Source organism: Oenanthe melanoleuca, chromosome 1 (genome assembly GCF_029582105.1).
Source record: "Oenanthe melanoleuca isolate GR-GAL-2019-014 chromosome 1, OMel1.0, whole genome shotgun sequence".
NCBI lineage: Eukaryota > Metazoa > Chordata > Aves > Passeriformes > Muscicapidae > Oenanthe > Oenanthe melanoleuca.
Genome location: NC_079333.1, coordinates 13,096,109 through 13,110,081, shown reverse-complemented (window position 1 = coordinate 13,110,081; position 13,973 = coordinate 13,096,109). Strand labels below are relative to the sequence as shown.

The 13,973-nt window shown below is 34.5% G+C and overlaps 1 protein-coding gene across 1 annotated transcript in view; it reads right to left on the bottom strand.

Moving 5' to 3' along the window:
* NCAM2 (neural cell adhesion molecule 2) overlaps positions 1 to 13,973 on the bottom strand; it is a 258,288-nt gene that overhangs the window by 116,235 nt on the left and 128,080 nt on the right. The window contains exons 2-6 of the mRNA XM_056500737.1: positions 12,055 to 12,129; positions 10,893 to 11,099; positions 8,535 to 8,678; positions 5,968 to 6,105; positions 1,541 to 1,658 (exon numbers count right to left, since the gene is read on the bottom strand). Coding sequence (XP_056356712.1) covers positions 1,541 to 1,658; positions 5,968 to 6,105; positions 8,535 to 8,678; positions 10,893 to 11,099; positions 12,055 to 12,129 — 682 coding nt within the window. The remainder of the gene's footprint in view (positions 1 to 1,540; positions 1,659 to 5,967; positions 6,106 to 8,534; positions 8,679 to 10,892; positions 11,100 to 12,054; positions 12,130 to 13,973) is intronic.

Here is a 13,973-nt window from a genome sequence, read left to right as displayed (position 1 = left end):
ATTCCTCATTATTTTCCTGAAAGAGGAACAGAACAGAAGTTTGCACATATATGATTCAATATTCTGTCCACAAGCCTGAAAAACTTCTGGGAAATCTTTACAAAAGATATTTAATGAATGGTTTAAAAATGTCTCTCCTCATGGGGTGTCAAACCAAAGGGATATCAGTGGCTTGGAGCAGTGGTTACAGAGATAAGTGTGTACATACTATAATACTCATAAAACATTGAAAAAACCACACAACTGTTAGTGGAGATATCCAAAAATGGTGGAAATTTGTGTAATCTTCCTTGATATGCATCATAATGCTTGTTGTCATACACCAAAGCCACTTAGGACAGCAGATTTCAGGCAAATTTTATGAATTTTGGTCAGATAGCAGAAACATTTATAAAATAAATTCTAAGACATCAAACAAAAAGAATATTATTTGAATTTAATATCAGTTCTTCTATACATATATTGGGTTTATTTTTCCTATTCTTCACTACATTTTGAATTCTAAGGCATATTAAGGAATTAACTTTGCATTCTATTTATTTACATCTCCTGGGATTCAAATTGCATGAGAGAAAAATTCAACTTCACGACTGACCTATGGCATAATAAGATTAAGGCATCAGTCAAAGGAAGAGAAACTTAATCTAACATTGTTCAAATGCTCCAAAGGAGGTGAAGAATTGCTGGAAATTGCTTCCATGCCCATTTTGCAAATGGGATGACCTTTTAATCCACTTGAAATGATATAAGTAGATGCAAATTATTCAGGTCTAAAATAGAAATGTGCACTGGTATGAGATATTGAGATACTTTATATCCCAGGATTGATGCACACCTTTGTTGAAATTGAAAGAACACAGAGTAAATAGATATTTAAATTTTTATAAATGTTATATGGTAAGTGTTCCCAAATGACATAGATATACTATACTCATGTCATTGTTATAATGAAAAAAACACACATGAGATTTAAAAGCAATTCCATTTTCAAAGTATTTTGTACTTATAAATTTACATTAAGTTACACTGAAACTTATTCAATGAAACACTCCTGAGTCCTACAATCATCTAAATTCATACCTCTTTCTGAATCTCATTGAAATAGAGAGTTAAGAGTAGAATCTACTTTTACAAATGTGGAAAGTGTTGCCTTTTTTTATTAGTATTGCTGACCTGTATTGGATACTTATTTATTGCATAAATGCGTATCTGTGCATTTATGTGCAAAAGCTGTTGTTAGGTTGCTCTTGTACTGTTTTTGACATATGGACTTAATTCTTCTCCACTCACACATGAAGAAATCATGACAATATGGTATTTTTGTTACTTTTTACATTTACCTCACTTGCTGGCAACCTGAGTGCAATTGAATTCGTGTGAGTCCATCCACACATTAATGCCTAATCCAGCCTCAGTTAGAACAGAAATGAAGAGAAAATTCTTCTAAAATTCAGTAGAGAAATTAGAGTTGCACAGCTTAATGGACTGTGGTAGGAAATTGGGACACATTAAAACAATGTGCTCTGATGACTGAACTCACCTGTACCAACTGATCTCAGGGGGAGGTGATCCAGTGGCCCTGCAGTACAAAGTTACTGCCTCTCCTCGATCTGCAGTGGCATTGAAGGATTTCTGTAGCAGAATGATTGCAGGGGGAACTGAAAAATAAAACATTATGTGCAATGAATAAAAATAAAATATTTTAGCTGTTTCTGGAGAAATTTAAAATGCAGGATCCTTTGCTAATTTGGGAATTTAGGGTGACAATTAGGAATCAAGTTACAATGTGAATCATTGTTAGTAGTATTTCTTTACTTTTCTTAAATGCAAGATTTTTAATTTTATCAGGACATTTATAAGTTTTATTTTAATAGAGTAAATTTTAAATGTCTTTTTCAGTAGTTCTTAGATTTTCTTACAGCATATTCTAAGATGACTGAAGTTACACCTAACATGTATAAGATAATATACACATAAGACATAAAACTATGTACTGATGTTAGAAAGGGGTTGTAAAAGAGGGATCAGCAGGAGTCTTGATTATTCATATTTAATCTCTTTTGCTGAGCTCCAGCATACTTCCTGGGCAGGTATATCACCAGCTTCCAAAGGGCAAATGTGATGGAATCCAGTGGATGCAATCTACTTGTATTTCTAATAATTAAATTTTGTTCTAACAGTGACAAATATTTTTTTTTCTTGATGGGATGAAATTACTATAAAAAATTTAAATTTATAACATTAATAATAATAAAATAATAAAATAATAAAATTGCATAACTGCTATAAAATCATAACATTTCACAAAGAACTTCTACCTGACAGAAAAAATAGCAATAATATTTGAGATGGAACAACTCACAGGCTGATATTTAACATATCTGTTTATATATCTGCTTCTATTAATTAACAAGCAAAGATTAAGTGTTGAAGGCCAGATTAGATGCAGATCTGAGCAACTGGGTCTAGCAGGTGTCCCTGCCCATGGCAGGGCTTTGAAGCTTCATGGTCTTTAAGGTCCCTCCAATCCAAACTAATCTATGATTCTATGGAATATACAAATAAAAACAATCCAAGCAGATTGGATGGAAGTTGATATGTGGAGGACCAGGAGTTTCACATAAGGTGAGAGGAAAGGGAAAAGATTAGAGTTTCACAAAACAGAGGTCAGCTTGCAAGAACATCCTGTGAGATGACAGGGTGACTCAGTTATCCTTTTTATTTTTACTCTTCACTAGTGAAAAGATAAAACAGGCAACCCCAGTTAATTTGTTTTTAGTGTCCCATTGGACTCCACCAGATTTTTCTCACCCACTCTTAAAAACCAATGTTGTGGCTTTCTACCAAATAGTCCAGAAGCCTTTTCACTTCTGAATCTTAAACATAGCAAATAATATAAAATCATATACCATAATTATCAGTGATCAGTAATTGTGTGTTGTTATGACTTTTTACACATTTTAATGGTCTTAGAGTGTTTCACAGTTCACTTCTTTCCTATCTGAAATTGCATGGGCCATTACTCAGCATACAAAACCCTTCTGCTGTGCAACAGGAATTTGTCCATCTCCAATAAGAAAACCTGCAATGCTACTTAGAAATCTTTTAATGCATTTTAATTATTTTATAGTGCATTCTAATGTCTAGACCTCAAAATATAGCTGGGAATATGAGGAGAGAATTCCTTGCTAGAAGTAGCAGGTTCTTCACAGTTCACCACTAAGAATTAAAGGACTGCTTCAGTGCATTACTTAAGTGCTTCAATCTTCCAAGAGATACTGCAATGAAAATTAAATGCAATACTATTTTCTCTTTTCAAAAGTAAAATTTTATTTTGCCCATCATTTTTCAAGGAATAAATCTGTGTTTCTTTTTTATGCTTGTATCTACATAGGTTGGATCTATAGTGTCAAGCTACAAAGAGGAAACAAGAAATGAAGATATGCTGGTAAGTCTCTCACATTTCATGCTTAAAGCAGAGTGGCAAAACTCAGTTGCATTTAACTGTGTAAACAGTCCTCTTCCATTAATTTCATTGAGATCAGGATGACTAATTAATTTATGGAACTTCTCAGGGAGTAAAATATAATTCTAAGTAGTACATTAAGGGAAAATAGTTTTTATAAAAGAAAAAAAGAGTAGGAAAAAATAAAGAGAGACAAAAGCATAAGAAAAGGAAATTTTTGTTTGCAGGAGGACTTGAATTCTTTCATTATCTTCTATGTTAACCATTTGTAACCACAGAAAATCCTGACATTCAGATCTCACTGTAAATACAACTAGAAAAGAAATGCTACATAAAATTTTAGTGTTGCAAGTAGAAAAGAAACAGAAAATAAGATTTATAAGAGATAATCCAGCTGTCAATTTCTTACCTATTTTAATTGTCCGAGGATTTCCATACATTAGAAATTAACCTGATATCAAACTTTGTTCCAAGATTTACTTTTAATTTTTTTTGAGCAAATTTGAAAAGTGTTCATATGCAAACTTTAATTAAAAAAACAACTATTATAATTAACATGGTGTGCCAGCTTTCATAAATTTCTTTGTTACAGTTTTTCCTGCTTTGGAGACCTCACATACTCCTATCCTGGTTTAGTTGAAACCAGGACAACTTTTCATTGGACTCGATGTTCCTCGAGGGTCCCTTCCAATCCATCTTACTCAGTGGTTCTTATTATAGAAACACAGTTAGTACAGATCTTGTGTATTCTATAGATTCTACAGGGGCTATTACAAGATGAGCAAATAAACAGTAAAGCTCTAAATTGGAATAACTTTTATATACAAATGTTTTCATGATAATCTTTTTATCACAAGCTTAGATTATCCTCCAAAATAAGTATTATTTCTTATTTCTTTTTTGGAAAATGAGATGCAGTAAAATACAGTCATGTAGCTTTTGGCAGCCTATAGACTGATCCTTCTTTCCTTTCTTTTTTTGGTTTTTTTCTTCTTTTTTTTTTTTTTTTTTTTCAATTCAGTTCATATATAGGCTTTCCATTTCACCCAAAACCACTACAATTTTTCTTTTTTCCTTAATTTTAATATTACTCTAAAAGCTATTTTGGATCAAGTTCTTTCCATTCAACTTTATGCAGGCAAACCTATCTATTACTCTAAATGAAGCAGGAAATATCTCTTAATTGATGTCACTCTACATGACCAAGCATGTCATAATCACTTATTTGGCAGCTCCTTCTCCTCCCAAGACTGAAGTTTAGAGATGAGTGTTAACATTCTTGCCTAGAGTCATTATAAATATAAGAAGGACCAATTTTGTTTTTATAATTCAGCAATAAATGATGTGAAGTCAGACCATGATTTGCAATCCAATTTTTAATGTTAAATACAGACTCTCAGCTCAACTGCATATAAATACCAGATAGAAGTGAAAGGTAATCAGAAGGTGGATTCATAACCCTGTGCATAAATAGCAGCAGAAGAAAACCTTATTTGGGATTTTAAATGCTACCAGATGCACTGTTGGAACTGTACATAAGGAGGAGTAGTGGTAATGCAGCATCAGAATGCACCACCTGCAACTATCCAGAGAATTCTGCCTCAGATGTTGCTGCCTGACAATGTGGACTAAAGAAATACTTGTGCCAGAATCTGCTCTTCCTGCTGAAACTAGCTGTGAATTCACCTTACATAATGACTTTTGCAAACTGGGGTTTGCTGAGAAGGACCAGCCAAGGACAAAGCATTTAAAGCTCCAAACCTAAGACACACTGTGGAAGAATTTCACTCAAAAGCTGACATTAAACAGACTGCAGAGATAAAAAATGCCCTTTATGAGCAGTGTCCTTTCCAGGCAATATATGAAGAGATAGTTATCTTTCAATAGGTCAAGGCTGAGTTTAAGACATTGGGTTAAATGCTCCATCTTGTCTCAATTCATTGATTTTCCTTCTTAGAGGTTTATTATAAACTAATAAAATGTATCATGCAAATTTTCAGGGAACTCCTCACATATTTTATTCCTCATAAAAATAAAATTTGAAAAAATCTGTAACTGAGACTCTTAATAAAATATATCTGTGGCTTTTGGGAGAGCTCACAAAGTTCATTAACACAGTAAAGGTGAATAAGTATAAAAAATCAAGCCTTTTTGTTTTTTAAGAGTAAATGACAAAACACTGAAAAATAGACTGAATTGAACTACTATAATCTGAAATTCAAGTCTTGAAATTATTATTGTTCTGTAAATGATGAATAATAATGATCCATGTTTTGCATATTTATATTTACTGATATTGTGAAATGTAATGGATTCTATTTACTCAGTATAGTAGATTTTTTTCAATATTAAGCAATTGCATTTATAGGAAACCAATACTAAACAGACATGGCAATTATATTAACCAATTTAATAAGGTTTTTTTAGAAGTTGATATATGTTAAAATGGGCTATAACAATCAAATAAAGCAAGAAGCCAATTAATCAACTTTACTCCTTACCATTCACAATAACAATTATGTCCCGAAAGTCAATTTCTCCTCTTGCTTCCACTCTTCCTTCACACCTGTATACTCCTTCATCACTTTTATTGATGTTAAGAATTTGGAGATTATTGTTTGCTAATACTGCAAATCGATCTAGAAAGGAAAATAAGAGATCAAGTGGCATAAATCAGGTAAATCAAGACAACATGAGGAATACTAACTTAAATTAATAATATTTAAGTACTTTCTCTGTACAATCTGAATGCTTATTGACAGAACATTTGTACATTTAAAAGGAAAATGTAGGCTGATAGATGAGGGGTTTCTTCTTTCCAAAACACATTGAAATTCCTAGGATTCAATCTGGTATGTTCATCCAAAATTTCCTACTTACTCCAAGCAGTAATCAAGTGTAAGTTGAATTACAATTTATTGCAAAGTGAGTGGAAAACTCATGAGCATTTACACAGAAGAACAAAAAAAATTACATGGAAAAAAAAAAAAGATTCAAAAACTAAATTAAGCAATTTAAATAAAATAAGCAACAAAATGCTGTTTCCCTCTCTGTCTGGACTGTTTTTGTGCCCATTGTGCAGGCAATTCTAATGATTTTCAGCTTGCTTGCCCTCCTTCCCTCCTCCTGTTCCTTTCTTCATTCACTCTTGGTCAATGATATATTTCACCATCCTCTAACACTTCACAGAAATAGATACAAAGACATAACACAAAAAAAGAAAGCACTCTATCTTCTGCAAAGGCCAGTATAAACTGAAATTCAATAGACATTTTGAGGAGCTGAAGGACACTGTAAAATCAGGATCTGAAAGCCATGCACACACTTTCCTGCAGCAGCAAAATTATAATCTGCAGGAGTAAACTGAGCCTGAATTAAATTTTCCCTCTCCCTTCTCTCTGAACTAGTCTATTGGGTTTATGTGTTGGCCTCAAGAAGGAGCATGCTGGATCAGATATTCCCTTTGCAATCTATGCTGCAGCAAATTCTCCCCGAGCAACAGCAACCCAGAGGAAGGATCCACCCTGGAACACTTACAGACTGACCACAGGCTCCATTCCCCAATCTCTCTGCATTTCTTGGGGTGGGCAAGGCAGAGGAGTCAGCAATGAAAGAGTAAATTTGAGTCTTGGAAAATGGAGAGGGGAGATATTGCTTTAATTCTGTCTTTGTGTTTCACCATTCAACATTATTTAACTGTCAATAAATTCAATTAATTTTCCCCTCTGTCAAGTCCATTTTGCTAATGCTGGTGAGTGTTCTCCTTGTCCTAATCTCAATGCACTTTTTGTCTCATTTTCTCCCACAATCATGTTGTATTTTGGTTTTTTCCCCAAGATTTTGGTGTTAAGGGGATATAGAACTGGCTTCTTTAAGAAGCTTCTAGTAGTTTCACCTATGATCTTTGAGGCAGTTCTACTTTTTAAAGCCCATCATCCTCAAAAGACTTTTTTCTAGATGGAAAATTCTTATTTTATTAACAGCATTCTTATTTTTGAAAAAATATTTATATATAGAAATAAATTTCAACTATTTTTTTCTAAGCGTAATACTTTGCTATTTCTTTTTAGTCTCTGTGCCTAGATGACAGAAGAAATAGAATATACTAAATAAGAAAGGAATTTAATCAAAACTTTCTTTTCCAATGAAGAGGAACCTGAGCCCAGAAATATCAACTAAGCATTTTTTTCCCTAACAACTGTTCCACATTTGCTTGACTTCATAAAGTCCCCAATTAATTTTCATTTTGAAATAAAAATGACAATTAATTTTGAAAGAATAAGAATTTTAAATGCATACTGCTACCCTGAGTTTCATTACATGCAAAGAGAAAAGCCAATGGGAAGTTAGAAAAGCTGGTTAATTAACAATGTTAGTTCCATTTCCAGAAAATGTGAAGAAGTCTTGTTTTGGCAAAGATGACTGTTGAGACAGCACTGAAAAAAATGAGTCAAAATTTTTGCAGGGGTAAGTTAAAAAAATTCTATTTGCCTAATTATTTGCCTCTCTAGAGACTTAGAACTTGCATGTGGGGAAGGTGAGGTTTATCTTAATCCAGGCTTTATCAGTCCAGCCTCAGCAGATTACTTATATCCCAGTTACTTGAACTCAGAGGGTAATTTACCCTTATACAAGCAAACTCTCACAGTAATGCAAAATGCTTCTCCACCTGGAATTCTCTGAGCAACTGGGCAAGTATCCCAAAGTCAATGCTGTGTAGGCTCAGCACCACAGCTTGGTGTGCAGTGAAGTTCATCTCTTAGTGTTTTAAATGTGTTCAACTCCTACAGACAAGGTACATCAGGAAAATCCTGTGAGGCAGCTCTCAGTGATCTTTTGGGTGCTTGAACACTCATGTTACACCAGGCAAAATTCCAAAATTGAAAAAAAGACACATGGGAGAAACCACCGTAAATGGGTTCTCTACAGATCACAGAACCTGATTAAATTACATTTAAGCTGATGGGCGAATCAAAGTCCCCCACTAAAATGTGGTTAATCCTTTTCCTACAAGAATGTTTTAATATTAATTGGAATGTATAACTTCAAGAGTTACCAAAATACTAACTGTCAGCAGTAGCTGTGACTTCCTCATTCCGATACAACCAGCTGACAACGGGAGCAGGGGAACTCGTAACGCGGCAAACAACTTCTGCATCCTCTCCCTGCCTGAACTCTTGTGGAGACACTATGTCCCGGAAAGTCAGCTTTTCTGAAGAGGAAAAATAAAAAACAAAAAGAAAACAGAATACTGTAAGAGTCTTACACAGCACTAAAATTATATACAACAACAAATCAGATAAATACCACTATTAAATCTTCTCATTGTAATACAGAGCAATTTCCCCACATAAGACTCAAAGGGTCCTGAACTTATACTCTGCCTGTAACAATTACTTTATAAACTTATTGCATTATGTAAAATTTTGTTTATTTGTATACATTCTGTGGGGTTTATAAATGTATTTTCATTGTTTTCAATGTTCCAAAACACAGTTTTTAAACTCTAGGTCTCAAAAGTTTTTATATTCATGTTGATAGTTTATTTACTCTCCTGTGGGTTTTATTCTTCATTTTTCCATTACTGAATAAAAACCTCATTTTTTCATTCCATCACAACTTCCATAAAAAAACATAAAAATTTTTAAAATTCTCACTTTAAAAGTAGAACTTTTGTCTCACTGAGAAAAAAAAGAAGCTGAGTAAAATACAACATTAAAAAGTCAGTGACATACTATGAGGTCCATTATGACTAATAGGTCATAAGAAATTATAGTATTATTTTTAGGACCTAACAAGATTGGTTTAGGTCTGCTGAGGCTTTTAATTTTTCCAAGCTCAAATAACCAAATGATATTTGATTTTCCACATGTGTCGAATAAATTCAGTATTTTTAGAAACCCTTGACGGTATTAATCCATGATCTCATATAATATCTAATACAGTAGAATAACACTTAAAAAAAAAAAAAAAAGGAAGATTTTCCTGCACACAGAATAAATAAACCAACCTGTGTTCTCTCAGATCAAGGATGGCCAATAATAAACTTCGGGGAGCTTAAGCCAGAGATGCAGCTTCACCTCTGTTTTTTTTATATGAGTGTAGGCTCAAATAATCCACACATTTCCCATAGCAGAGGGAGCACAGTTTTGTTGTTAAAACTCTCATATTTTTTGTACGAATTCAGAAAAAACCTCTCATCGATATCTGAGAGTCCCAAGAACCAGGCCCTAAAACTACCAATAAATGATTCTAATTTTTTCTTACATCACAAGCATGAATAAGGAAATTTCACGTCTATTCCCACAGACCTTGACATTTCTTGCTTTTCAGATTTGCCCGAGCTCAGAATTATTAAAATTAACATATGCAAATGCTTCTAAAGACTTCTACTTTCCTGAGGACACTGCTAGTGGAGTAACTGGCAGTTTTAGACATATAAATGGATTCCTGAAAATTTGAAATCCTTTGATTTGAGAGGTTTCAAGCCATCATGTTATCTCTTCAAACTGCTACCACCCTTTTATTGGTTGTTTTATCAGAAGATTTTTTTAAAAATTGTAGGTCTTTTGTTATCTGAGTTACCCATCCCTCTCAGAAGCAGTGCTTTACCATTCCACTCTGTATTTTCTGTCTCATTGTAATTCCTTCACATTTAAAAAACCTGTTCTCCAATGAAATTGTATTGTAACTCAGCTGAAGGACTGCTGGCATATGTCCCACCCTTTTACCAACCAAGACCTTGCCTTACATATTCACTCTGCTTGTTTAATGTACAGCTTTTAGGAGTTTTGATTGAGCTAAAAAATGCAATGCAACGTAGGTATTCAACACTGAGAAAAAAAACTACTCAAATCTCTCAAAGAATCTCATACTACAATAGAATTCATTTATTTTTAAAATGTACTCTTTAAGTAGTTGCGTGTTATTGAAATCCATTTTGGTTACTTATTACACTAAGCTTCAGTGCTTTATGTCAAAACTCTTTTGTAAGGCCAATAGCAAAAGACAGAGATTACAATAACAATTCAGTAAAAACTTCACTCTTTAAATATCATATATTGCACTTTTTTTTTATGCACATATTTGTAATATTGTGTAATTTCTAAACTGAACGTACACTTGTAATATGAATTATAGTGATCCATTTTTTCCTCATATTTTCTCACTTCTTTGAGAGGCATACAGTGCACCCTCATAAGTTAGCATTCTAAAATACAAGAGAAAAGCAATCTACAATACTTTTAAGTGGCCCTCCATTTAATTCAAATCCTTGCCATAATCTCTACTTACTAAACTGCAGGAGATGCAATAATTTGGAAGGTCAAGCTCAGAGCTCGGGATGGTATTTTGAGAGACTTTACTTCCTCAGTGCTAGGCTTTTAGAACACAGTGAGTTTTTGTAAACTGGTAGCGTTTTACTCACGGTAAATCTCCAGGACCACAGTGGCCTCCTGGGTGTGTCCCTTGGCGTCTGCCGCCTGGCACCGGTAGATGCCGGCATCCTCCACGTTGGCGTTGTAGATGGTGAGGCGGGACCGCACGCCTTCCTTCTGAACCACCACCCTCTGGCCCGAAACAATCTTCTCTCCCTGTGGGTTGTACCAGTCTATGTTCTCAGGCTCACCAATGGCTGCAAACAAAACCAAAACCGACCCAGATTTAGGCGTTTAATAGGACATCATGCAGTGCAATGCCTACCCAATGCACAGTCTATGCAGGGTCAGAAATTTAAGCAGAAATTTGGAATATCTTTTTCTTCCTGAATGGAAAGGGTTATCAAGCACTGGCTACCTAGAGAGATAGTGGAATCACCCTGGAGGTGTTCAAGGGACTCAGTGCCATGCTCTAGTTGACAAGGTGGTGATCAGTCAAAACTTGGACTTGACAGTCTTGGAGGTCTTTTCCACCTAAGTGATTCTATAATGTCAGCTGATTGTTAAATTATGCGAGTTGCAAGAAAGACAAGCAGGACAAAACTGAATGCAGATATACAATCATTGAGACAGCAGCCCAAGGATCTCAAGAGGGGGGAAAAAAAACCCACAGAAAAGTCTTATAGGAAAGAAACAGGCTGTCCAGCAGTGACTGGATTGACAGGTCAAGTCATCAGGAAATTGCACTGTCAGTGTAGTCAGGCCATGTGTCACTGTCAATGGAAGATCTCAACTCAGCAACATCAAGAATCCATATCAATCAGCTGAAAATGCAAATTCTTGTCCTCCTGACTGATTACTGCCTCACTAGAAAAAATCTCCTTGGCTGTCTCATTAGGTTGGAGAGGATTTAATTCCTTAGTTTAAATAAGTGACAATATTTTAACTACAAAAGCATCCTAATGGATATAAACTATCTGTACTGATAAAGAGAATTCAAATTGATTCAGTGTGTGAAATTAAGAGATCCTAGACTGGAAATGTGAAACCATTGAAATTCTAGTATTTGCCACAGTTCTCACAAGTCAATGTGAATATACAACAATGTGAATATTTAATTTAATACTGTGAAACAACTACTTCAGTTACCAAGACATAAGAAGTTCAAAATTTAACAAAAATTATATGTCTATAAATAAAATTAATACATACCTGTGCATGTGAAGAACTTGGATTCACCCACGCTGAGCTCAACTTTGCTAAGGGAAATTGTTACTTGAAGTAAAGCTGAAAAATATAAAGCAGATTGTAAATTCATTTGGGAATTTATCAATTTAAATACTATATTGTCAGATTTTGTATTGTTTTCATTCTATCTACAGAACCTGTTCTACAAGTGTGAAATTTCAACTAAACATTGCTATGTTTTGAACTAAAATACATATAGAGATAGAGAAAACAATCTAAATAAGGATGTTACATGACAATGACAGCCTTTTGTCCCAAACCTGAGGATAAAATTAAAGAAGGAAAGGGAAAAGAAAAAAGAAAATATGATAGAAATATACATAAAACTAGAAATTCAATGAAAAAAGGTAATTTGTAACACACGGACTGACCAAGGGTAAATCATGCATGGCCAACCCCAACATCTTCTAGGATAAAATTGTTAGTTCTCTGCACAAGAGAAGAACAGTGGGTGGCAATTATCCTGACTTTATCAAGGCTTTTGGAATTCCCTCCCACAGTATTCAAGCGTGTGGGATATAAAAAGCCAGGTTTTGTTAGTAGAGCTGGTTGCAGGGGAGGGAGTTCAGAGGTTGTGCTGTGACAGATACAGGCAGCTCTAGCTGGGTCATGATGGACACACTGCAGGACACAGCTGAGAGGGCTGAAGGAGTCTGTAGCACCTCTTAGGAGGTGAGAGAGAGAGACAAGAAGGCCAAAGTGATAAGAGGTGCTCCATGGCACAATTGATAACACTCCAGGACTCTGGCCAACACATCCTGAAATGACTGTGGATAACCCACAATAGAACAGAGGAAATGAGTTAAGCAGAAGGAGCAGTGGAAGAAAAGAGAGATAAAGAGGGAATGACAGAAAGAAACCACCCCATCCTCCTGCATTATCCATCACCTCACTGAATGCTCTGTTACCTCCATGGGTGGTGATGATAGGGGGACTGAAGGCCAGGAATGGGAAGGAGTGGTATCTGGAGTCTGGGAAAGAGCCTGAAAGGTGTTTTTCCTAAGTTTCTAAGTCTCTATCTTTTTTTTTATGTGACAAATTTTACCCATTCTTATAACTTCAAAACTTGCTAAAACCCACAATTATTCAGTTCTGTTGACAGTAAAAATTCAAGAGAAGCTGAGCACAGAAAAACTATCAGCAAAGCACTATCCATAAATATTAACATGAGAACTATTACAATTAAAAGCACAATTAAATAGATTTGCTATTAACTTTCATGTAATTAGTCTAAATAAGCAAGAATTAGACAAGATATGAATTTTTTGTTCTAATAGACATATCAAAAGCTACAACAAAAAAGGCAAAGAAAACTGAAGATTGTTTCAGTATCTGTCTGCCAACCTAAATTTAACAGAACTGGGTATTTTCCACAAAAAATTCCCAACAAACTAACAAACAAAATCAAACATCAAATATCTTATATATATTGTGTGTACAGCACAAAACATTCTTAATGAGATTTCCTGAATTGTGAATGCCTTTCCTAAGAAGATCATCTCAACTGAGGTTTATTTTTTAAAGAGTATTCTTATCTTATACCCAGTCCCCATAAGAATATAGCTAAGAATAAAAAACACAAAAAGCCACAAAGAACATATCCTGGCACTCTGCTAAAATCCAAAATAATAAACTACCCAGGAGGTTACTCCAAGCCTCATTTAGTTATTTACCTGTCAGGTAAACTTTACTACAGCCTCAAGACCTATCACTGCTGGTAGAAACCAAGATGCTAATACAGCAGTGAGTTAACTCAAAGAGCTTGGATGTTTATTTTATGTCACTTTTTAGGTCCTATGCTACCATTTTTCTGGCACCATATTCCTTTAAAGAGCAGTCTTGTACATTTGCTTTAGAAATATATAGTTAGCATTTCGACAGTG